Source organism: Seriola lalandi, unplaced genomic scaffold (assembly GCF_002814215.2).
Source record: "Seriola lalandi dorsalis isolate HSWRI2012SDOR001 ecotype SW California unplaced genomic scaffold, Sedor1 jcf7180002054553, whole genome shotgun sequence".
NCBI lineage: Eukaryota > Metazoa > Chordata > Actinopteri > Carangiformes > Carangidae > Seriola > Seriola lalandi.
In genome coordinates, this window is record NW_019525106.1 from 1,944,385 (window position 1) to 1,971,279 (window position 26,895).

General features: G+C 42.1%; 2 protein-coding genes across 3 annotated transcripts; one reads left to right on the top strand and one right to left on the bottom strand.

The window, feature by feature from the left end:
• Nucleotides 1-34: 34 nt before the first annotated feature.
• On the bottom strand, nt 35-15,638 carry hrasa (HRas proto-oncogene, GTPase a). 2 transcript variants are annotated; one of them, XM_023415501.2, is made up of 6 exons: nt 15,382-15,638; nt 6,957-7,099; nt 5,872-6,050; nt 4,134-4,293; nt 3,268-3,392; nt 35-3,024 (listed from the first exon to the last, which is right to left on the bottom strand). In XM_023415501.2, the coding sequence occupies exons 2-5, from the start codon at nt 7,065-7,067 to the stop codon at nt 3,273-3,275; spliced, it is 570 nt and encodes a 189-aa protein (XP_023271269.1). In that variant the 5' UTR covers nt 7,068-7,099; nt 15,382-15,638; the 3' UTR covers nt 35-3,024; nt 3,268-3,272. The 2 variants fall into 2 exon arrangements, with proteins under 2 accessions (XP_023271269.1, XP_023271268.1); XM_023415500.2 differs by having other exon boundaries at nt 6,957-7,102; nt 15,382-15,637.
• lrrc56 (leucine rich repeat containing 56) lies at nt 10,254-26,672 on the top strand. The gene is made up of 13 exons (XM_087176424.1): nt 10,254-10,404; nt 17,043-17,220; nt 17,660-17,747; nt 18,234-18,294; nt 19,530-19,626; nt 20,094-20,291; nt 22,972-23,149; nt 23,243-23,473; nt 23,584-23,651; nt 24,226-24,368; nt 24,514-24,719; nt 25,459-25,810; nt 25,971-26,672. Exons 2-13 carry the CDS (start codon nt 17,056-17,058, stop codon nt 26,146-26,148), a joined length of 1,965 nt encoding a protein of 654 aa, XP_087032550.1. The 5' UTR covers nt 10,254-10,404; nt 17,043-17,055; the 3' UTR covers nt 26,149-26,672.
• The last annotated feature ends 223 nt before the right edge of the window (nt 26,673-26,895 follow it).

The window sequence follows — 26,895 nt, forward strand, 5'->3', positions numbered from 1 at the left end:
GTGAAAGTTTGACAGTTGAAGGATAAAGACACAGTTTCATCTTGACATCTTTATTCCTGTCCTGCAATACATTTTGCCACATTTTCAAAGAGTAAATACATCTTAAATAGCTAAACAGTTGACATTTTCACAAATTCCTTCCACACCTCCATTCCACAGTTAGCAAGGGGAGAAACAAGCCCTTGAGCCCACTGTATCCTTGTGCAAAACTCCCAATGGTCCGTACAGTCTTTGTCATGCTCGCCAGGTTTTCTGACCTGTATACTTGTTGTGGTTTGCTGGCTGGAGTATCCCTGCGGAAACATGACACTGATATTCTAATGCAATGGGAATTTGAATGCATAGATTTGTGGAATTCTATGGTATTATTATGAATGTACTGTTTAAACGATTGACAGGGACAAGCATAGGCTACTATTGGGACTGTAGTTACATGTTACAAACTCCACGCTCTTTTTCCATTAGAAGGTTCGAGTACAATGGGAGAAAAATAAAAGTTAGGAACAACACAGCCCAAAGTGGGACCAACCCCTGCATTATTTCAGTATTGTAAATTTTAAACACAAGGCTTCTGTCAAACAATATCTAAAGACCCAAACACATTCACAGTTCATATGCGTCCTCTAAGCAGAGAAATGAACAGTTAATTGATAAAAACTCGACCACTTTCATCCATACGGTAACTAGACTGATCATATTTTTTAAGCCATGTTGTAAGTGAAAAAGAATCACTTTAACTGTACAAATCAATTAAAATAAAAACTTTGTTTCTGTTGAAAAGAGACAATGGCAAAATAACATTTGACATCTTTCGTGTTAAGAGGTCTGAGATGTCTTTGAGGTTTGCATCTGAAGCTTGTTACTGAAACCTGCCTGTAGTGTCTGAAACTCCATACATTATCATACATGACCGATTCTCTAATCTGATTAAGTATGATCTGGACTAAAAGTAACTGTTTCTAGTAATTACCATCATATGTTTTAATGTAATGGGAATGAAATGTCATATGAACATGGGAGCAAGACAACTTGGGTTCTACAGGGCGTTGTCTACAGAAATTTCTTTAATTTGTTTTGGATTTCAGTCATTTTAAACAGAATCACATTCATGCCCTTACAGAGAACCCCCTTTAAAAAAAAACAAAAAAAAAAACAAAAAACAGTGTAGTGTTTCTAGGGGCTTGTCCTGTCGTTCAAATTCTGTACAGCGCATGTCTAAACTCAACACAATTCTATATTTTTTTTTAGTTGCACAAACAAATAAACATAAAACAATGCAGCAAACAGAACAGACAATTGTCTCAGGTAGAGCTTGCTGCATACATGAGGTACAAACTAGCTAACATAAGGCCAAGTAAACACAGAGCAGTCTTTTTTCATTTAGGCAGCAAATTAATGCAGTTGTGGAGAGCACAAGCTAGTCAGGGTTAAGAAACAAAGCAATGCGCTCCGATAAAACCAATATCCATCACTTGTTACACACAACAGTCCCACACATAAAGTAAATATGGTTCTGACATAATTAGCACCTGACCTGTTATTGTTCATTTGAAAAGAGCTGAGGTGGCAGAGAGAGAGAGATAGAGAGAGAGAGATAGAGAGAGAGAGAAGCAGTTTGAGGGTAGCATGGTGTGTGTGAAGTTCGACTCTGAGGCAGGACTTGTGCGTTACACTTTGCAAAGCTAACTGGTGACATCCTGGGTGAAACCCTGGTCTCCAGGAGACCTTCCTGGACCCTGATTCCTGAGCCTTATTAACCACAAGGAGCGATTCTCACAATCTAAAAATAACTGTTATCACCATGTAGTAAATAAGAGTTATACACTGCACAATTACTGAAATGAAAGCAGGAAAAATCAACTTCTCACTTTATCTAAAACCACTGCCACTGTGTAACTGTACAAGTGTAGGGCTTTCCTCCTATTCTACAGACAACCTCTCCAGCTGCAACTGCAAAGATGATGACTATATTTTCATGCACTGTACCTCTTCTTCCTAAACCAAAGTAAAACAGGAAAATACATAGTCATGAGAGGTGGTTTATTCCCAATACTTTGTGTAAATTGGACAGTAAAAAATCCTATTGCACCAGAACCTACGTACACTAGCCATTACTATTATTATTCCACAAAGACAACTCTTAGCAAAGAAACATCTGCAAGGAGAGAAGGCAGCTGCATTCTGGAAAGTCATCCATCCTCATATTCTTCATTCAAAATATTTACCCTGAAAAGGAATTCCAACTACATCAGGCAGGTCATGAAAAATGTCAAACCAGGTGCCATCAGAAACAAACACCCTTTCTCACATAGTGCTAAGTGACTTTCAAATCCTCCAATCACAAAAAAAGCTCCATATCAAAAACAAAATCAAAGACTTTTACAGCTAGGCTAACTGTTAAACAACAACAACAAATTATAGTCATTCCCACGTCCGCCTCCACCCCCTGAACTCAGTATAATGAAGGGACTACACAGCCATTCGAGGGAAGCCCAAAGGCGGGCAGAGTGGGATGGAGATGTACGTTTATGCAAGAGGTGTCAGGCTAACTAAATGTCCATTCCAGTCTTTTCCATTTAAGTCAGTCAATCCTTCCAGTGGTCAGGCGGGCGGGGAGTGGAATTAGGCTTTCAAGGTGGGAGGGTGGTTGGTGACACCCCCTTTAAGACCAGTGTTGAGACTGAAAACAATAAGTTAGCAGAAAACTTGTGGAGCTACCCAGCGAGACCACACTGGAGTTGACAAAGAGTCATTAGTGGTGTTGCTCACAGGTCGACGTGTGGACCAAAAAACGGGACCAAGACCAGGCTAGTTGAGCTAGCCACTTCGGCAACAATCCAAAATCCTCCTTTCCATAAAGGTCTATGGTTCAGTCAGCTCTGGTGGTTTCCTTGAGAGCGTTTGCTTCAATCTTCCTCTTTTTGAAAAAGTTTATATTTCATCATTGAGTTGTTTTATCTTTCTATATTAAAGTCCATGCTGCCACTACGCGCTGTAGCATTTTCCTCAACGTGCAACAGTCAGCTGGGGAATTAAATGACACAAGAGAGGGACAGATGTTAGTGCCATTTTGCCGTTTCTGGGGAAACTGAGTCATAGTCAAAGTTTAACTGGGAGAGATATTGTTTCACATTCGTTTTTCCTTAGAATGTGTAGTCATTTACAGAAAAATACATACTGTAGGAGTTCCAGCATAACAGAGCAATTTGGAGACTTCCCATATCATTGTGTAGCTGTCAAAGAAGAATAATGTGTTTAATGTCTCACCTGCATCATGATACCACACAGCGACAGCTCATACAGTCCTGACCGCTCTCATCAGGTGGGTTCAGCTTCCTCAGTTTATGCTGTCTGATCTCCCTGACCAGTGTGTAGAAGGCGTCCTCTACTCCCTGTGAACACACACAAACACACAGACAGTTTACAGCAAGATCCGGACACTTACAACGGCCAATTATAAGTGGAGTACACTGCATGCACCCTCTTATATCTGACATCAAACCTCTCTGGTGTACTCACCATTGAGAGGTTTTGCAACATTACCATAGCAACCCTGACCATTTCAGACACCCTTAATCAAGAAATCATAATGAGTAGATTGACGTCATTGCTCAATTCTTTACATACTCCACCGTTTGAATGACAGACACTCCGCAGGTTCAGTGATGAATGTGCGAGTCTGTATGTACCTACATGAAATGTGACAGTGAGTCAGAGACAGTCAGAGCTGTGTGGCGACTTGTCCTTCTGAGGCCATTCACATACTGTAGCTCTGTTCTCAAGCCAAGGTAACCTGGCTATGAGTCATCGCCTGCGGCATAATAAAATGTTCCCAGCAACACAAATCACATCATGCCGCAGGCCATTCACTGTGCTGCATGTGTGTGAATACACACCATTACACATCTCACAACATAAACAAATATTACAGAGCCTACATATTACAGAGCCTACACTATATTACAGAGCCTACACTAGAACTTGTTGATCAGTGTGATGCAGCAGGGATCAGGTAGATTTTTAAGTTCATAAAAAGTCATTTTAAATGTAAGAGAGAGAAAGACGAAGAGTATGGTACCTCCATGACAGTGCATGTACAGTACGTGAGTGTGTGCTTCTTGTTCACTACCTACCTGTCGTGTCTTGGCAGAGGTCTCAATGTAAGGGATACCATAGGACCGGGCGAGTTCCTGGGCTTGCCTTGTGTCCACCGTGCGTGCTGGGAGGTCACATTTGTTCCCCACAAGCACCATGGGAACGTCGTCTGAGTCCTTAACACGTTTAATCTGTTCTCTGTGAATTGCAAAACAAGGAAATTGCAATAGTTGACATTTCATTTGCAAAACTTTGACTGTTTCCTAAATACATCTCAGCACTGCGTTTAATCACAGTGACGTATCTCTTGTTTGAAATCCTCCCAGCTTCATAAACAACAGCAGCTTCACCACTGGAGAGCCAACCACCCAGGGAGCTCTAGGACCCTGAGGAAGAGCCAGGGCCCGCTGGTGCTGGGCTGTGCTGCACTGCTGAAGGAGGGAGGTGGAGGGGAGGGAGGGGTGGGGATGGACAACAGGCAGGCAGCGAACAGCATTACCTCATCCCTACAGCAGCCAGCGCCAAACGCCAGGCAGCCAGGGGGAACTGAGTGAGAGGAGTGGGTCAGATCAATCAGCTCAGCCCTTCTTCTCCCTCAGCCACAGTACTGCATGGACATATCCACTACAGTCAGCCCGCCCCATCTGCAGTCACCACTGCTAATGATGTTTATGACCGCACTTGCTCAGAGTCTCGATGTCAAAGCAGACATGTTTACCTGTTCAGGATGACGCAGGTAAAGTCTAACAGGCATATCAAAAATTCCAGAAAAGCAGATATAATCTTCTCAACCAGATGCATTCTTGAGCACAGTATAATAATGAAATCAAGATGTACTATCCAGTTTTAAGCAGCTGCCATGCAGTGCCAGTACATGCCAACACTGGAGGGGAAGTTTTGGAAAAATGCCTCAGACAATCTTTGCCTGTAAAATAGATGACAGATCTTTAAATAACTCAACAGCTCTAACTGGGCCACCACCTATTCTAGCATCCAGCCAAAGATCCATGCATGCTTTCACAAACTACACAAAGGTTTAACAGTGATACCAGGGGTAAAAAAAAGCCAAAAAAAACAAAACATTGGCCTACAGCAAGTGAAACAAATGTATGTGTAATAAACTCAAAAACCCACTACAACTGAAGAGGAAGTGACAAAGTAAATATGCAGCCTCTTACTTGCCACGTGCAAGATTGGCATGTTGGTGTCTGATGTGATGAGGAAGACAGAATGTGGCAAAGAGAGAGAATACTGTCATCTCCAGCTGAACCACCCCCCCTCCCTTTCCCCTTCCCTGTCCTTGGGAGTGCTACCTCTCCTCGCTCCTCTAATTGAGTCAGGATCGATTTCATTGGCATCGTGCTGTAATCCTCCAGTTGGGGGCTAAGCTTTCTTTAGCCGTGTTAAACGCTACAGCATGACATCACCCCACCACTGCAGAGAGCTGGCACAGACACGTATACACACCCCTCTCCCTCCACACACCCATGGGAGTCCCTGTAACACACACTGCATATACAAATGCACATACACAGAAGCTTAGAGGAGAACTAACAGAACAGAAGCGATTTTGTGTCAGAACTCCACCCTGGCTGGTCTGTGACCTGACCAGCAAATACACATGTTCACATCTGCAACAATAGATCACAACATGCTCAATATCAATGTCGTGATTTGTGATGCCTTCTGCTCTCCGTCCTTCTTGAATACACACACACACACACACACACACACACACACACACACACACACACACACACACACACACACACACACCTGTACTGGTGAATGTCCTCAAAAGATTTGGTGTTGTTGATGGCAAAGACGCACAGGAAACCCTCCCCTGTCCTCATGTACTGGTCCCTCATGGCGCTGTACTCTTCCTGACCTGCAGTGTCCAGGATGTCCAGCAGGCAGGTCTCCCCGTCAATCACTACTTGTTTCCTGTATGAGTCCTGCAGAGAAAAAGAAACACCACCATTTAGAGAGGTGTTGAAGACATCAGTGGAATGTGTGAATGAGCAGATCAGGTGGGATTTGAGGCAACCGTGAGTCCATCACTGAGGATGTCACATCCCTGGCATTGGTCACTCAGCTTTTAAGCAACATGAATATATACAAAGGCATAGAGATATGATGGCAATTGACTACGTATTAATTTATATCTGTTATTAATTCCCTGTCCACTTCCAGGTCAAATGAACAACAAGGGATCAGAGGAGCAGGGCATCGGAGCCAATGTTTAGCCTTCCAACACGCAGCCACAAAAACATGGAGTGCCGTCCCTTTGTTTGTTAGAGCATAGGGGCCAGGAATGCAAATACACAAAAAGGACATTGTCTGGCCAGAGGCAGGCGTGGTGAGAAAGAGAGGGAGAGAGTGGAGTCAGAGAGGGAGGAAAAGAGTAAAGAGAGGAGAAAACAGTCTCACTGCCTTGCCTCTTCTCTTTGCAATGTCTTATTTTCATGAGAATATAAGAATTACAAAGAAGGGCGGAGTCAATATTTCTTTCTTAGCCTGACCATTTGGAGCTTTGCCACAGCATTCAATTAATGAAATTATATTAACTTGGTTTCTAGACTGAGCTTTCGTCTCAGGGTTTGGACAATATTTCTGCAGCAGTGACATCGGTCTGGACATTTGTATAAAACACATAGATCAATGCATGCACTTATACCACATAGGTGCAAAGTGGTGAACAACCACACAACAATTCAAAGGGGAGCAGGGAAGAACTTATGTTTTTTTTTTTTGTTTTATATATATAAACGATATGCTCAACCTTTCAGTACCCTTCCACCCCAACAAACGAGGTGCCTCCCACAAGAATAATGTGCAGAACATGCAGAACAGAGCCGTACCTCTATGGTGGGGTCATATTCATCCACAAAGTGGTTCTGGATGAGCTGAATGGTGAGTGCACTCTTGCCCACGCCTCCAGCTCCCACCACCACCAGCTTATACTCCGTCATCTTTGCCGCTGCTGCTCACCACACACACAGCACTGCTGGAGAGAAGAAAGGGAAGAGAGAAAAGGTGCAGGTTAGCATACTGAGAAAAAACACACACACACCCATTACCAGAACAACTGACACACACAGCAGCTTTGATAAGATATTCTCTGCCACTGCACAGCACTGCCATGATGCGGTCCATAACCAGTGGCACAGACAAAACATACGTATTGTCATTAATGCCCAGGGGTGAGAAACATTAGTGGTTTGTGTGAATGTGTTGGAGTGTGTGTGTGTGTGTGTATGTGTGTAGTGGGGGCTGAGGTTGAGACCCTCAAAGGGGAATGTGAAAAATGTGCTGAAGGTACTCAATGTTCCAATCCTCTCCCGCTCAGTGTGAGCAGCAGAGAGTGTGTATGAGAGGGAGAGCTAGGGAGGCAGCGAGGGAGAGAAAGGAGGGGCACGACACTGGCAGACTGATCCTCATCACTCAGGCTTCACATTACTCATGCCTCTTTTGAACCCAAGGTGATAGATGCCAGAGCCAAAATTGTCAGATTAAAAACATCATAATAATACACCAATAACAAAAGCTGAACAGAAATATTTAAAAGAACTAAAATGTGTAAAAAGTCAAACATCTGCACCAGTTTCTCCTTTCAACAATTAGTTCAATCAATTCTCTATCTCTAACAAAGCCAGGCTATTGCCATATTGTTTTTGTTGGTTTGCCTTGGTTATCCCATAGGGATCCATCCACAGCAACAGAATGAGTGGCCTAAAAGAGGATTTTATGACACCAGGTGTGCCTGCAGTTGCCCCCTATGGACCCACTGAACTCACTTAATAGGTCTAGTCAATGCTCTGACGATAAATCACAGCATGTTATTAAAGAAACATGTCAGTCTCTTGAGAAAACCCAAGAGATGTCTGTTTTGTGAAGGCTAAAACATAAAAAGGTGAACACTGCCTTTGCAACACTTTATGGACCTAGGGTAGTTGAAAACAGAATCGGTTAAGTAAAGCAGTTTCTACATCAACAGGTAAACTTTAAGGTTTTTTGATTTGAGAGGGGAGAGGGGAATGAAAAATTCTGCTAAATTACTCAAAAATAATGGGAAATTTGGGTTGTTCAAACCACATTTTTCACCTTTAGATGTGTATTTGAAATTCACAGCGAGGAAACCATTTGTTGAAAGCTGGTTTTGAAATCATTTAGCTGTGATGAGCGTTTTTCTTTTTTTGTTTAAATCAGGTCAAGAGCTGTAAATTGGTTCAGTTTGTTGGGTTGTGACACCTTAATCAACAACCTGCTGACAGCACAAACACAAGGTGTGCTCAGTAAATGTGTGAATTTTTCAGAAAAGCTTGGGTCAAATATGTTTTCACAGAGTTAACTATTGAGTCAGCTGGAACCACACATGTACATACATGCATAGACACAAGCCAATACAAAGGCACGGACATGGATCCTGACATCACCCCCACCACAACACTGTCTGCTGGCCGGTGAAATTCCAGGCGTGGTGCGTCAACTGGTAAAGACAGTGTTCATATGGGTGTTATCACTACATGCAGTGACAAAATGTGACTCAGATTATTGCAAATTTACCAAAAAAGAAACCAAATCTATGACCTATAAATGACCCGATACCAGCCCTGCAGAGACATGATGAGTCAGTGTTGGAAAAACGTGAAGCTATCATGAGGAATCAAATATGCAGGCTGGGGCTGGTGTGACCAAACTTATAGCCAGCCACAAGGTGAAGTGGCCTTGAGGCCCTTAGCAACCTGAGGTGGTTATTGCCTCAGTTTGAAATCATACCGGCAACAATGAGTTGTCAGGTGATCATCACAGTGACGTCATCTCTATTGACAGACAGGAAAATCACTGGGGATTCCTATACCTGAGAGATCGCAATATCCTTGAGTGGCTGTTTAGTTCCACTTTCGGTTTTGACAGTACTGTACATGAAGTTCAGCTCCAGATGTTTTCACACCATTATACTTTGAATTTTGAATATAGAGTAATGCCATCAGAATTATATTATGCCCTGTCTGACATTGTTATCTACCTAGGTCCAACCTAACACCCAGCGTAACCTAAAATCTCTCTTCCTCAAAAGCAGTCTCTCTCATGTCTTGTTGGTTAGGCGGTGCAGTCAAGAATAAAAGAAGTTCACACGGGGTTAAACATCTCAGTCTGTTCATTGCCGGTGTCTCACTTTGCTGAATGTTCTTTAAGTGAGCTGAAGAAAATAATAATCACTAACCTGCACCACCTGCTACAGTGTGTAATCAATCTGTCAGGATGTCATGAGCACCGCAGGTCACATATGCTGTTTTACCTTCTTCAGGACACCAACTGCCGCCCCCGACATAAAATGCACTCTGCGTAGCTCTGTTACACAAACTCCTCGTCGCTGTGTTTCAGCCAGCCTGAGCAGAACACATACACACCCTCTCTCTTGTGGTTCATCTCCCCAGGGAGCATATACACGTGCACACACTCACACACACACACACACACACACACACACACGCACACACAGCTGGAGCGAATTTTAAACTTGACTTGTAGAAAGAGAGGAGTAGTAACAGGTGTTGTGATCACACACTTGATCAAGTTTAATGAAAGGACAACACTACAAACACACACAAACTAGACTTACAAAGCTAATTCAGCCATGAGAGAAAAATAACAGACATGCTTATAAACTTGTCTCTGGATTTGGTTGTTGGGTGAACACAATCTGCAGTGCACCTCTGTAAAAACCTCTGTTTGTGTTATTTCTCTCTTGTGAAAGAGTGTGTAACTGTGCTGATGTGGGGGCAGACTAAGATTAGCCAAGACTCAGACTGGCTCGCGGATGTTAATGATTGGCAGAAAAGCAGACTTGTTAACTGAAGACACTGCCATTTAGCTGCCCTCATTCAATCACACACAGACACGCACGTGTTCCAGCAACACATCCCTGATCCAGTAAGCCCCTGCTCGCCTTAATGGAACAGGTAGCTATGAACACCATCACCAATATCAACAACGGCCTCCTTGTAAAAACACCCTCGCTGCTATAATTCTCAAGCACAACAGGAAGGGAATTATCCTGACCCCTCAATCTTGTGGCCAAACATTTAACTTCCTTTTCCCTCACTGTAAATAAATCAACCCGGTACACAGTGCAGTTCGCCCTGGCTGGAATACAGAGACCTAGGCCGAGCCGCAGAGCCAGCCTCGCTGCTCAGAGCCTACTCTAACCAAATAAACAGCAGCTGTGCGAAAAGGGAAGACTTGTACAGGGCAGGCAGACGCTGGAACACCTTCGGTCGCTGAAGGCTACAGGCTCAAGACAGGGTAAGAATTCACAATCTGACTCGCCATGAACTACTTTAGTGTTTGGGAACAGATATCAGTAAGAACATGGACACAAAAATAAAATCTGATTCTTTCTATTATCAATAGGAATTGCCTTTTTTTTTTTCAATTAACCAATTAATTACTTGGTCTATAAATTGTTGGGAAATTGCAGACAAATGTCCATCACAATATCCTGACAAAGATTAGCTTAACACATGTATATGCTAGCCAAAAAAATAACAAAAAATTGCAGAACAGACACACAGAAAAATATTCTATGAATATGTTTTTTGGCTTTTTCTTTTTTATTCTGATGTATCAATATCAGCCTCAAAAACATAACTTTGGTTGGCCTAGACAGATAAATACAGAAAAATTGATACATTCTCTGTTGATGGACTAAGTGATTAATCAAGTGATGGTTTTAACATTAGCATGGATTACAAGAAGTTTGTGAAATCTGTCTTCACAATGTCATTCCCATTCCAGTCTGGTAGATACAGGTGACAGGATAACATCACGTGCTGGCCAAATGGGCAGGATGGCAAGAACGAGTCAGCATTTTTGTCTGAAGAATATTTAAATCATCTCTGCCATGTTTTTCTATAAACAACCACACCAACAGATTCTTCACCTCATCCTTAGTCAGCTGACCTTGATTTCCCTACACATTGATCCTTTGTCTGACAGTAACAGCCAATGTAATATTAGTCATATTTACTGGCTTCATGCCAATAAAGCACACTGAATTGAACTTGTGAGTAGTAAAGATGGATAATGTAGGACACACACACACACAAATGTATGAAAATGTAGGATACACACACACGAATGACACCTACACTCTCACAAACACCCACCACTCTCCAGATTCTGACATGGTTGGTTACCATGTTTCTTCTATGTAACCACATCTCAAGTGTACACCTGCCAAGCGATTGGAATTAACAGCCTAAAATGCAAATTCAACACACCCGTGCCCACTACCGGGAGACTAGAGGAAGGAAAACAGACAACCGTGCCATCTCCTCTCAAACTAGGCCATGTCAGCAGCTGATTAATAATCCAAACATACATATGGAGATGAATAGGAAAATTAATCATTGATAGAGATGCTGTCACTTTCTTTCAGAGCCACTTGTTGTCAGGAGGGACTCACACTGAGCTGGTCTTTGTGCAGATAGAGAGGAGGGATGAGAATGCAGCCGCTAGGGATCACAATCACCGGTGAACATCAATCTTTTTACATATTTCATCCACACATAGGGGCCGAGCATAAGAACTTCTTGTCTAACTTTTTCTGTTCTGTGCACACAGATGGTTATCCTACCCCTATAACAGTGCCACACCCGCATATATCTCTTCACTGCCCATTTTCATATTGTACAGTACAGTATTAGTGCATGGTTAACCTGTGCAGTCCGTAATTGCCCCAGATGTGCAACAGTTGGCCACATTTGCATATGTACTCACACGCACACACAAAGTAATAATAACAATAATATCCAATAAAAACATGCACAAAATCACAATGATTTCTGAAATTGGAAAAGATCAAATTTTATCATCAGTGGCTCAGCTGAAAAATTCTACCAACATTGGCAGCCTCTCATCTCTCACTTGGAATCAACGCAATCTATTCCATTGGACTAGAGTGTGGGAAACATGACTGGATGTAGATTCAACTGTGTGTACGTAGGTACACCAAGTGCTCAGTGTGTATGAGTGGTTAATGTGTGCAGATCTAACAATGTATAGGTATATGCATTTTGGACTGTGACGTTTTGGGGTGCAGGCAATCCTTAAACTGGGTTAGCTTGATGTGTTGATTTTGTGTAAGGCCAGTTGTCCATTCTCCTTTTTCAAAAATATTTTGTCTTTCTTACTTACTTACTTTGGTTCTATGAAGGAAGGTATTACTGGGAGCGGGGTAAGTTTGGAGAATTGGGGGATATTATGGTCTAAAAACTTGAATCTGTAATACTGTATATGCAGATTATTGAATAAAATTTGGTTATTAAAAAAAAAAAAACACACACAAATATGTCTAGCCACTTTTTTCCCTTTTTTTAAATTGTACATATCTGACAATCCTATTGCAAAGTGCTATAAGTATAACAGAGAAAGCTTCCTTCAAACACTGTTTACATGCATAACTCTGAGGCAGGCAATAGCTGCCGACTTGTCTACAAGTTGGTGACCTATCCCTTCCCAAGTCCCCCAAATCGTTGCATGGCTGCTCCCTTTCCGATCATGAAGCACTACACAGTATGTCTGTGTTTAAGGTTATTTATAGCTCGCCACCTCCAGCCTGGGAAATTAACAGTTCGTTTTGAAACCCTAGAGCCCCGCCTGGACCAAGAGGATAATCTTACATGACAGCTTACGGAGGGTGCGAGCACAGAGCAGCAAGAGGGGTGATGGGAGGAGAGTGGCTGAGGGCGAGGGAGTGAGAGGGCTACTCTTACTGTATGCCAAGGGCACAGCCAGCCACAGGAGGGAGGGGCTGACCTGGAAACTGAAAAAATAAATTAAGAAATCAATAATGAAAATGCTCAACATTCTCCTGCATTTTCCGAGCTAATTCAGCTGTATGGCTGCTATAACTAGTCGGAAAAACCTCTTTTCACTTTTTCTGTGACTCCTCCCAACCTGGAAAACAACCCCATCACCTCAACACACAAGTAGAAGGAGGGCACATGATTGGCCATCTTCCTTGACATGCATTCTGCTCTCCATTAAAGTGCTTAATTGGTTAAAGAATCCATACTGGCAGAGCCACAAGCCCACTGCAGAGATAATAGATTTTTAATGGAGCGATGATGGTAAGGAGACCCTCTCTAGGGAGGTATCACAGTCGAATACTGAGACTCCAAGACCCATCATAGAGCCTCGATAGCCCACCGCACCCTCCCACTGCTCACCAATGACATCATCCCCCTAAACAGCATCCAAGCATACGTGTTGACCAGCATGTGAAGAATGACTATCCTGCTCTCGGAGGCCAATGAAACACAAGCTAGTGAGGGCTTAAAGTGATTCTTCATCATAAAGTCTATCTGATGAATCTAGTTGTTAGACTATAATACATTTCAAACAATACCATCCATTTAATAATTATCCAAGACAGTCCTCATGTAATTCTCCCCAAGGAGAATCTTAGAGAAACTATTCCTAGTCTCAACATTTTCTCCCGTACAAACATGTAGGCCTAGATGGAGAGTTTCTGAGCACATGTGAGAGAGTAAGTGTGTGAACGATTACACAAACTGCTCTTAAAGGCACTGGAGTCCAAGTGACCTTTTCCCTACTGGGTCATCATTTTAGCTTGTCAGGCTGGGTGAGACAGTGGAGGCAGCAGAGATGAAAAAGCCAGCTGACCTCCACACAAAGGCCTGCCAGTTAGAGGAGCCATGAGGCTTATCATCAGACACCAAACACCCCGAAACTCATCAGTGGTCTTTTTTTTTTTTTTTGCCAGTCAGAGGAATGAGTGAATCTTGTCCAGTTTTTTTAGTTTGTGTTCGAGTGGCACGTGAAAGCAGAGAAGTGCACAGAAAGCATATTGTGGGTCATGTAAACAAAGCTGCAAGTTAACCTGCAGAAGATCCCAATCAGTTTCCCAAAGAAACCCAAACAAAAACAACTAAAAAAATCTCCTCGCATGTATACACTTGCCTGTCCTGTGTCATTTCCAAGCCTCACACTGCACATTAAACATTTAAGTAAATAGCTATAAAGAAAGCAGTATCAAAAGTACTCATTTGTAAAACTGTGGCATCTAAAAGAGTCACTCTTATTTTGGCTTGAATATGGGCAGCACCCAGGCTTCAGCTGTTCGGAGAAAGCTCTCACCTTCATCACTAACTGCACTACCTCCAGCTGTTTCCCAGCTGCCTCAATTCTTACCTTGACACTGAACGCAACAGATGCTGATGTCAAATTCAAAATAGTAACACTGAACCTCCTTAATGTACTCCATCCTATATCATCATGATAAAAAACTATGTGGACATTATGTGTGATGTCACATATGATGCTTTTTATCAGCCACAGTTATATTGTGGTGATTAAAATAAGACATGAACAGCAGTCAGTGACAATTACATGCCAAAAAAGCCATCAAAAAGGCAATCTCATGCTTTGTGTTCTCACTGAAATGTTTTTAATCTACTTTTTATGATGACTAAAATTAATTGTGTCTGTTTGGGATGAGTTAAATGTTTCTCCTCCTGTATAGCAGTCTCTGTGACCATAATTTGAGTGAAGGCCAATCAGATATAAGTACTGTCTTTGCCTTCTTTTTCCTTTTCAACTTAGAAAACAGTTTTAACAGACAGCTTCCAGAGTAGAAATTATTCCATGTCAGCTTTATAAATGCCTTGTAATGGAATCTAACTTCCGCAGTGATACATTCGGTTTTTACTCAGTATGACGGGGCGTCACCCTTCTTGTCTGTGGCCACTATCGGCAGCAGCAACCTTTATACTCAAGATTGTCTTTACAATGGACAAAAATACAGGCCGCAGAAAGTCATTTCGCCACTATAACCATGTTCATTTTAGTACCTTCGGTTTCTTTTTCAAACTGAGAAGACGGGGAAATCCACGGCCGTCTAATGAGATTCCTCCATAACCAAGTTTCAATACCCGAACTCAAAGAGACTGTTTATCAAAATAGACCATTTAAAAAAAAAAAAAGAAGTGTAGGCAATATCCATACCCTTTGTAATTCCCCATACATGTGGCCAGGGCTGAAAAAGCAAGCATGAGTTGTTCAGCTCGGCAGACAACGTTAAAGCTCGCCGGGCGTGAATTAAAATGTTATGATCGCTAGCTAACATGTTTAAACAGTGGACCGCAATCTCCAGCGGTGTCCAAAACACTGAAAGCATTTCAAAAGCGGACTTAACATTAAACAAATACAGTCGCTGCCGACATATTTCGGACACAGGAATGTGCACTGCATACTTACAACAAGCAGGCGTCTAATTAGCGACAAGAGCGACGTTTCGTCTACCGGAGAAGAAGAAAAAATCTTTCAAATCTGTTGCCTCTCAGCTATTATCAGGAGGAAACAAAATGTTCTTGGTCTGCTTCCCGCCGTCTTCGGATATCTGCACCTTATTCTCTCCCAGTGAGTGTTTAATTTTCAATAGGTAAAATGCACCAAGGCATTCATTGGTTGTGGGTAAAATGAGCCCGCGTTGAACAATGTGCTTCCACAGAGAGAGGAGAGGCGAGGGGATGAGGAGTATAGAGCCCACGCCCAGCTCTATCAAACATAGAACCGCCCCGGTTACCATGCATGTTACTGCTGCATTCACACGCTGTCGGAAAAATATCCACTCCCGTCATGAAGACCAGCTGACCCGTCCAGTGTTTACTAGATAATCACAGTTTACAATTTCCTATCTGTCACTTAAATGTGACGGACAAGACCTCCTTGCAAACATTTGAATGTAGTGACGAAGACATGTTTTATTAGATTATAGAAACAGTAGGATTTAAAAATACTGAGGTCATAGGTCCAAATTCCGCAAGCACAACCCCACCCACCTGAAAACACTAACCATCAGCAAAACGCTCTTACATTGTCTGATCTTTCTTTTTTTTTTTAAATCACAAAATGCAAAATTTCGTGTATTAATTTAATTACAAAGTTTGATCTCATTATGGCGTCAGTGTTTTTATAATAACCTCTCTCTTCACTGATGGACTTCTGGTAGAAAATATTGAATCCTTTATAATTTACTTATTCATATTTGTCTAAAACAGTCACATTTTACGACATTTAGTCTATAAAAGAAATCAGAATCAGCATAAAAGGCCCAGCATGTGCAGTATATTATACATACATATGAGTACATATATTATGACATTACATCATAAAAGTAGCTCTGTTGCATAATTTAGACAAACAGACACCAAGAAAATTATTGTTGTGACACATACATTTTTTTCTTCCATTGAAATGATCATAATAGCGACCACGTGAATTCGAAAACTTACATTCCCACACCCAGAGATTACAACGAACATTTGAAGGCAACACCAGACCACCGTCGGCAGGTTAAAGCAGAGACAGTTCAGGTCGTTATGGTAGGAGAAACACAGCTTTATAAATTCATCTTTGATAACAGTAGCAATATTGGATAACCCATTAGCTAGGTGCTACCTTCCAGGATTGTACTGAAAACGTGTTACTCAACGACACCTGTTTCATGTGCACTACATTTCCCAGGGAGCCACGGGTCTCTCAGTGCCGTATCCAGGAAGTCGTGTGTGGTTGTCAGGCAAACTTTTGCTTTCTGTAAAATGTGTAGACTTTCTCTCTAAACTATAGTTTCCTGCAACAGGTAAAATGTATTCTAGGCAACATTACAGTGTAATATTCCTTTGGAAGTACATTTTGTTGGGATTAGCTGAAACTAGAATAAATTTCCTTCCGCATTATGTCAACATTTGTCCAAAATAGACAACGCTAGTTTGTTAGCTAATTTAATGCTAGTAAGATTAGCATATTTAATGCTATTTAGATAATATAGATATAGATTCCTACTTTTAGTAGTACTTAGTATTTTATCTTTCTCAGAAAGACATTCGACCAAGACACTTTCATATTGTTCATTTCAGGTAGCCGTGAGAGATGAGCTGCTGTCATGGGTCTGTACCCGAGGAGGTTCGGCCTGGTACAGCACGGGTCCTGGTGACTGAGCTAAGTGGATCAGGCCTTGTCAACCCAACTCCTGCCACAAAAGCATGTGAAGACTCAGAGACAGCAGTGGAGCTTTACCTCTCTCCAGAAAGGCTGGTAAGTTCTCAGGAGTACCTAAGGAGACAGTCAGTATTCATCCCACTGATACACCCTACTCTCCTTTGTCTTTCTTTGATTCATGTGGTTAGTCTATGTGTTTAACATAACTTAATTGCAAGTTATTTGTGGAGACTTGGGTTGATGGATGACAATGGACATGTCAGCATGGAGATAAGATGTTACATTTACTGTATGCATCCTGTCTGTATTATTATTATGTGCGTATTGTGGCAGCACAGGCTGTGCAGATTGCTGTTTCAAGGTGAGGTAGGCAGACAGAATTATTTCACACCACATGCTTCACATAATTTGTTACATCAAAGTCATAGGTGTATGTCTTAGGTAAATATTGAATAATGATCAAGTAATGACAAAATCCAGTTCGGTATGCCAGTCAGAGGTCAACTGTTGTACTGATAATTTACGTTCCTCACAGAAATCGCTGTGTGGAACTCGGGACCTCTCTCATGTGACCTCGCTGGAGATCTGCGTAGACACACAAGAAAACACACTGGGTAACTTTGGTAAGATATACAGTACAACAAGGCATTTATAAAGGTTAATCATGGCTTACTATTTCAAACATTATTGCACAGGTAAAAGGTGTTGTTATTACAGCTCACTGTTTGTCATTGGCATTGGTTTTATTTCTTTACATCTAGTGTTCCTTATGCAAACATGACCACACACTTAGTGACTTGTATTTTATTTAAATACAGTGATTTCCTGTCAGGTGTGCTAACCTGACGGTAAGAATGAACTGATAATGATTGAGGAACTTATTCATTATGGTCACATCTGTCCTCAGAGAATCCTGGATTGCACAACGAGGCATGTGTAGGCATGACACAGTGTTGTTTGTAAATGTGTGAGTCATGCCCACCTTTATAGATGCTACACCTCTTAGCTAATTTAGGTTGAATACATGATGTGGTGCATTTGGAATTGAACCTATGGCACTATGACGTGAAGTAGAGAGAGATGGTTTTGTTTATCTGATGATCTTCTAGGTGCCTTCTTGCCTAAACTGGTGCAGCTGAAAATGAACAAAAGCATGATCATGTCAGTAAGGTAAGCGCAAAGTTGCATAACATAAATACTGTCTTTTTGTTTTTTTCCTAGTCCTTGAAAAACAACTTCTAAGAAACACACATACATGAACACTCATACAATGTCGACATTAGCTCATGGAATATTACAGATTTCTCAAGAAGCTGCAAATCCTGAAACCAAAAGTAAAATGCAAAGTTGAACAAAACTGAATTTGTGCTACTGGTTTTTTAATTCCTGTCATAGTAGAACGCATTTCATTTTTAGCTTATGTTTAGAAACAAAGCAAGTTTGTCCAGGTCTTTTCTCAAAGAGAACTGTAACTTGACCTTGAGCAGCGATGAACCCATTGGGATTACTGTCATGCTTTACACTGGTCACATGTGTGCTACAAGACACTCTTTAGCGAGAGGATTTGGAAGCCATAAAAAAGACAGTCCTTGAAGCAGAAAGGCAGGCCAGAAAAAGTGCAGTGTGATTGAAGTGCAGGTGTAGAGCACTGTTCTGCTTCAGCCAAGGTTTTCCAACAGGGACTTGTAATACAGTGTTTCTGTATGGAAGATGCACATTGAAGCTTGTAAACCAGATGCCAACAGATGTTTTGTTTAGTAGATTCTTAGAGATAGATACACATGGAGAACAGGTTCACTCACCTGCCTCACAATAGGAGACAGAGGGGTTTGTGGCATATCAGCTTTCAGATTCATCCATTTGGACAGTCCCAGAAAAAAAAGACAGGAAATATGCAGTTTCCACTTTGATTGCAGCTATAGCAGTGTCATCAAAATTGGAAGAAAAATAAATAAACCTCCAGGATTAGACACACAAACACACAGATTGTAAATTGTCCTCATAACAGGACAGGTGGAGAATTGTTACTCAAGAGACTGCTGAGGGAGAAGAGAGTACAACAGAAAGATAGGGAGCTGTCTGCTCCACCCTGAGAGTAGCAGAGCAGAGCCAGCCGGACGTGCACTGCCTCTGATAGCATTTCCTGCTCTGGGCTGTGGGAGCTGTAGTGGAGAGGGTGTAACAGGGTTGTAGATATACTGAATGAGCCTCTGCTGGAAGGGTCAGAGCAGGCCTCTGCTGTAGAGACAAGTGGGAGGCAGAAGAGAGGCCTGCATGTGGGGAAGAGAAAGGGGCTTCAAGCTTCAGTGGCCAAGGGACTGGATAGTCTTTGTCATGATTCATAGTGTTGTGTAACTCCCTTCCCATGCTTCTTAAATCAAATTTATTCTATTTTATCTCTTTAGAGACCTGGGAACCACCCTTTCCCACCTGCAGGTGCTGTGGATGTCTCACTGCTGCCTACAAGACCTAGATGGCATTTCTACTTTTTCTTCTCTTAAGGTAGACTTTAAAGGTTACAGATGGCTCTGTGGAGAGATAATTTAACAACTCAGCAAATGTCTTTCTCATTTTGGTTTTTAAATTTGTTTCATTATTTCCATTTGTCATGTTGCACTGGTGACAAATTACAGTGGGATTACCACAGGCCATATCCATATCTATACAGCATATACTGAAATGTTCTAATTTTCTAATGTTAGAATAGCTGTTGATTAGCAATCAGAGGTCTTGTGATCTTAAGATCCAAATCTCGGTGAGATGGGAAGGTTTCATATCTGTCTCTCTGGCTCTTTGTAAGATAACTGCCTGTGTGTCTGACATGTTCCCTTTCTTACTGAGTCTTTCTCTGTGTAATACATTTTGTGTCTGCTGGTTTTTCTATTTGTCTAATCACATCTCCTTTCTCTCTCCATTTCCTTTTTTTCCTGACAATCCACACTATCTGTACTTAATTTCCCTGTTCTCAGGAGTTGTACGTGGCCTATAACACTGTGTCAGATCTGAGTCAGGTTGGCATGCTGGATAACCTGCAGCTGTTAGATCTGGAGGGGAATGATGTGGATGACTTAGTCCAGGTCCAGTATCTGGGATTGTGTGGCAAACTCCAGACACTCACGCTGGAGGGAAATCCTGTGTGTGTGCGACCGAACCCCACGGCTACTCAGGTAGGGTAAAGTTCTGCTCATGTTGTACATAAAACTAAATAATACACATTTGTCACCACCTGTGAAAAGAGTTTCTGCTTGAATAAGGTAAAACAGATATCTGTCTGCACCTGTCAGACTCCTTGTTGTCATGACCAGCAATTGTGTCATCATTCAAGGGTGTTAATGAAAGAATAACAAGACAAAAAGAATATCTCATGGAGATATGTGTGTTTTTATGTGTTCTCATGTGTATCCAGATTACAATTATGATATTAAGAGAGTACACTGAAAATCCTGGATTCATGCAACTTGAAAGAACCAGTACGAAGTAGTGCAAGGGTCAGAGTCACAGCAATTTGGCAAACCAGAGAACGGAGGTGAATAAACTCTGGGCAGAGTTCCTGAAGAGGAAGTGTTGTATTCAATTGATGTTGTAAAAGCCAACTTGCAAATGCAACTCGTGGGTCTGATGTAGGTATCATTCAGTTAGTTGTGTCTCCAGGGCTAGAGCGCCGTAAGCCCTCACAGCTTTGTCAGATAATGGCTAAAATGTAATTAGCGTGTGCTGAGACATGAAAGTATCTGTGTGATCTCACCGCCCTGTATCTGGGTCTTCAACACACCAGACAGGACAGTGGGAGAGCAGGAGGCATCAAAATAATCAAACATAACAGCCACATAACTGACACACTCTTCTGTGGAGACACCATGACACAGACGTATTGTTTTATGATTACATTACAGTGAGTATTGGATCTCTTTTAAAACTGGCTAATAACTAATTAATGTCATGTAAATGTCCAGTACATAAAGCAGTTCACCCCAGACCAATTCAGTGACATACAGGGTAGAAGCTGCATTTGCACCTTCCATGGATTTGAGACACAGTGTGCTTTTATTTTTTTGGGCCACTGTGAATGTGTTTATTTACACCCACCAGCCGAGCATTAATTAGAAAACTAGGGCAATGAGGGGAGATGCTGAGCTGAATATGCATTAGGCCTGTGCTTTGTAGTGACTGAGGGGGTCTTGGGTTTGCTCTCTTGCCAAACTATCACTCCTCTTGCTCCACCACACACACACACACGCACACGCACACACAAACACACACACACACACACACATATCCGCTTACTTCCTCTCACTCAGCCCTCATTCTCCTCCTCTTTTCTCTTTCGTTTCCTCCTTGCCAGCCTTTCTCTCCCTTTTTCATTCACTGCATCTGTGTGGTTTGGTGAAGGACAGGAGTGCCATGCTCTAAATTGATCGCTTGGTAGCTCAGTGATTTACTGGACTCTCTCTCTGCTCTCTCTCTCTTCCTCTCTGTCTCTCTCTGTGTGGTGATAAAAGACCAGACCTCAGTGCAAAGTGCCCATTGTGGACTTCAGTAGCACTAGTTATTAACCTGCATAGCTTTATGTAGTTTCCCTCAATGTGAATACGCTAGGTTCCATAGATGTATTAAAGAATCATAATGGTAAAAACAAGTGCAAAAAGATATCATGAAGATGGCCAATATGCCTTCTTAATGTAATAACTATTGACACATCAGCACTGTCCTATGTTAGGACTGCTAGCGTAACCATGGTTTGGTTGACTTTATAAATCAGCACTTTTTTAATGTGGGTCAAAATGCTGATGTCAGAGTCCCCTGACATCTCCTTTACAACTTATCCTGGTTCTTTATCATTTGTGGGGCATCGTTGTAGCCCATATTATATAGTTATGCATTATTTAGCATAGCTAAATTACAAAGCACTTTGGGTATAATGGAATCTAATTTAGATTAGAATTGCAGAATTGCATGATTCCATTTTTTGGAGCCAAGTGGAGTACCAAGCACATCATTAAGTGGATCAGTTGATGTCAAGCACACATCTGAGTAGTCTATTCATTAGATTAGTCATCGATGAACTCAGAACCAATGCGGCATGTTGAGCGGCAGCAACTCTTTTATATCATTTTAACTAGCACATAAACTGTATCCACTGCATGGCCACAACAGGAATATATGCATTAGTGATATTTTCATACACTAGGCGGTCCTACAAAAGCCAGTTACATAATGCATTCATGGCTTTCAGTGCACAAAAGGATACATACTGTACATACCATTCATCTGAAATAATAAGATGTTTTAAATAATATGTTTTATAGTTCACTTTATAAGTTCCCCATTAGCTACCTATGTCTGGCACGATTCACATTCTGCATTTTTTACACATTGCATCAATTTCTACACATTACACCTATATTTTTTTTTACTGGACAAGTGTGTAGGATTTAGCGGGATCTATTGGCAGAATTGGAAGATAATATTCATTGTTATGTTTTCATTAGTGTACAATCACCTGTAATTAGCTTAGAATTAACCTCTCACATGTACATTGGGAGTGGGTTCAGTTCCATGGAGTCCGCCATGCTGCACCACCACATTACCTGAAAGTCACGTTGGTTCACCTACATGCTTGAAAAGCTTCACTGTTAGATGCCACTAAATCTTACACACCGGTTCTTTAACCTAAAGTGCATGTCTCTAAAAGTATCGGTCGTAATTCTTTTGTCCAGTTTTTATACCAAGGTGTAACATGATGTAAAGTCACAGTCTGCCTCTTCTCCCTCTTTGTCCATTTTTCAAACACCCGTCTCTCCTCTACATTTCACTCTTTCTCTCTCTTTCCTCTTCTCTCCTACCCAGACTGCAGACTATAGATATCGGGCTGCAGTGAGGGAGTTAGTCCCTCAGCTACATTACCTAGACGATGTAAGGGTGGAGGAGGATGGGCTGAGCTGCAGCAGCACCATGGGAGAAGACTGGGCCATTCTCCGAAACTCCATCAGAGACCGCAACTCCTCTCAGGGTGCTACTGAAGACGGTGTGTGTATGTATACGTTGTTTTGAGTCAGTCAACCCAGACCAGTTAATTACACTGGTGTATTTAATGGGCCACTCACTTTTGTCTTTGTAGGGGAGACAGCAGACAGTGTGTGTCCTTATAGCAGACCCAGCTCAGCCAGGCGCCCTGCTTCCAGCCGCTCCTGTGTCTGGCCGCTCTCGTCAGCGGGCTCCAGACCCCACACTGGCTCCAGACCCATGTCACTAACCAGGCCTGGAGTTCTGTCCTCTCCTGGATCCAGACCTGGTTCTGCAGACTCAGATCTAGCAGCAGTGGAAGCAGAAACCAGTATCATGACACATGGTTAAGACTCTCAACAGCAGTCTTTACTCAACAGTGCCCCCAAGAGGACTTATTTGTCATAAAAGTCTAAGATTTTCTGAAATCCCTCTCTAATCTGTTGATTTTTGAAGGAGCTGGTAAAATCCTGTTCTGTGGAAACCCAGTCCAGGCTATTCGAGCGAGGCGAGAGAAGCTGAGGGTATGTGGTGTGTGTTGAACAACAGAATTCCTTCAATTCAGTGAAAAAATATTTTGTTAAACAGATCTCCGTTAATTAGCTATCAAATTAACCTGCACCAATCCATCATTTCTTGAACAATATTTCCCATACAGCAGAGCATTTAGTGTTCACTGAAAAGAACAAGCTCTACGGGCTTTGACAGGCCATTATGGCTGTCTGGCACATCTCTTTAATATCATGTCAGTATAAACAGAGAGAGCTAATTATTAGAAACCTGAGAGGACCGGCGCAGTGGTGGAAGGACGCGGGGGATGGAGATGTGTGAGGGGTGCAGCAGTGTCAGAGGGACTTGACAGATGGGGCTCTCACTGCCAACACCATGTGATCTGTTACACCGCTGCTGTCACTCTCTGTTTTCTTCTTACCTCCTGTTAAGCCTACCCCTGTTGTGTTTGCTCTCTCTCTGTCTGACCATTACCCAGGTGTATATTCATAATTGATGTTCTCAACTTTTAGGCCTCTACTCTAATATTGTCTTTCCAAGCATCCTCTCCTAACGTCATGCTCATTCTCCCTCTCTTCTGGCTCACAGACGGCACCCACCAGGACTATTTTCACCCCCTGTGACCTGCCCATCCATATACCAGAGCACACGTACGACCTTGAGGAGCCTGATGCTAGAGAACGTGGTGATGTGTTCGCTGAGCTTAGAGCTTGGAAGGAGCAGCACAGCAGGTACTAAGTACTTACACAGCTCTCCTTCTCTCTTTTTCTTAAGCTGGAAACATACTATATTATATAAACTGATTCTTAACCTCTTGCCACGACAGACCAACCAATACAACCTATACAACCAGTGTCCTTCTACTTTGTTTTACAGGCGTCTCCAGGCCATAGAGACAGAAAGATTACCGCAGGTCCTGGTCATTGAGCACAATGATAAAGAAGAGGAGGAAGGAGATGATGAAGAGGAAGGTTTTGGTGGTATGAGGAATGACAGTAGTGATGGAGAACATGGAGACGAGAAGCACAGTGAAAGCCTCTATACTGCCTCATCAGATTCCTCATTCATGTCTCTTTCCCCAGGTGAATACTCATTGAATGAATGTGCTTCCTGTTGCTTATAAAAAAGACTGGGAATGTGAGAGAATATAGAATGATGATGGTAGTCCTTCGACAAGAACATCTACTATAAGATAACAAGATTAGCTCAATAAATAGTATATGACTAGACTGCGTCATAGGCTATTTGCATTCTTCCTTGTGTCAGCCGGTTTGAGGACAGTTATTGTTTGATGTGTTCGTTCTATATCTGGAGAAGCACAGTAGTTATTTATTATAGTTATTTCCTTTAAACTACCACTCGTCCACCAGTCTTGCTATCGCTACCAGTGGCCATGGTTACAATGGCAAAAGGCAAAGCGAACATGGAGCGTTTTGTGTTTACAATGCATAGGTTAAACAAACCGCAACGCAAACTTGAAGCGCACTTTGAGAGGTGGTCTCAGCAAACCAAACTGAACCGAGCCCACATCGGTACACATCAAATGCTCTACTGCATGATATAAAGGCTTCCCTAGTAGAAACTGTTTGCATCAATTAATTTTTCAAAGAACAACGGCCAGTGGGGTTACTCCAACCCAGTCACGTGGCATTCAGCTGACCAATGCTGGAATTATGATCACTCAGTCAGTCAGTGACATTCATGATTATAGGGCTGGCCCTGCTATTATGGTCCAAAACAGACATAACAAATTATTATAAACCAGCAGATAACAGACATTGATGGCAGTCACTGAACCTTTTGTAATGATTTTGCTTTCAGACCTGTATCACAGAGAAGCCTTATCCCCTGACATGGCTCAACTGTCCCTGTCCTCAGACATCACGCTGTCCCCTTCTCCCCCTGTCAGTGCCACAACAGCTTCTGGTAGTCGGAACCTACAAGGGATTCGTGCACGTAGGCTTCGACTCAGCCAGGCCAAATCAGAACATTCAGCTGATTCCAGCAGAGTAGGGAGCTCCCACAGGACAGGTACAACAGCAGGAGACACAGACCGGACACTCCAGAAGATCCAGCATGTGACCAGGACCTGTGTGCCTTTGTTACCCCAGGCTGCACACATACCTAGCCGGCCACCAACGAATGCGATGGGTGAAGGGCTTGTGGATTCATGGTATGACATTTTTAAGATATACGTTTGTATATCGGTGTATCAAAAGTATATGTATTTATACAGCATAAACATAATAGATTAATATTCTGCTTTTGCTGTTTGAATTGAGAGAATATAGAACTTTATTCTTCACATTTCCTTCACGTTCCCATTCTTACAGTGCGGACATGGACTTATCCATTGTGAAGTCTGGTGACAAGCACCTTCACACTCCTCAGATGTCCAAACTCCTGGACAGACCAGTGATTACTCGTCCTCACACAGCCAGGGCAGCGCTACAGAAACATCACCAGCACCACATACTCCAGCCCTGCAGAGGGAGCTCACACCCAGATTGACACCAGAGTGGGCTGATGTTTGGCTGCATTGACAGTGATGAGTATGATTATTGTGTGACTTTTCCATACCCTGAAAAAAACAGAGTGATAGCATTGAGGCCATTCAAGAGGAATTTGCTGTCAAGCTTGCTCTCACCATGCTTTAAAGTACGTTTGGATTACCAGTATTGCCATAAGATTTAGTTATTGAAGGCAGTCCCGGCGCTGTTGGGACTGACTCACCAGCATCCTTTAGCATTAGTAATTTGTGTAAATAACATGAGTGACAGTGTAGTTGAAGGACTTGCTATAATGAGGTGATTCCTTTAATGCGAGTGAGTTGGTGTTAGCTAGATTAAAATTAATGTGGGATGTAATTAATACCTCACATTTGCATTTCTCAGGTTTAAGTGTTTCATTATTATAACTCAAGTGCTACCTTGTATTTTACCCAATAAAAAAAATGTTAATAAATTTCAGATTACTGTGGTTCTCTTTCATTAATGTTGAGATGCGAATTTAATAAAATGTAAAGATTGAGTTTAGCCAAGATTTCTTGCAGTGATAATGATTGTCTTGCTATTCATGATGTAATAGTGTTATATGGCCACTTGATGGCACTATCTGTAAACATTAATTCAAAAACTATCACTCGCTTCAACCTCATTGAGCAAACGATCCCTCAAATCCACCTCTGTGAAAAACAGGATTCATTCCTTTTTTTGTTCATATGTCCATACCTAAGGCATTTACATCAGAGACTGTCAT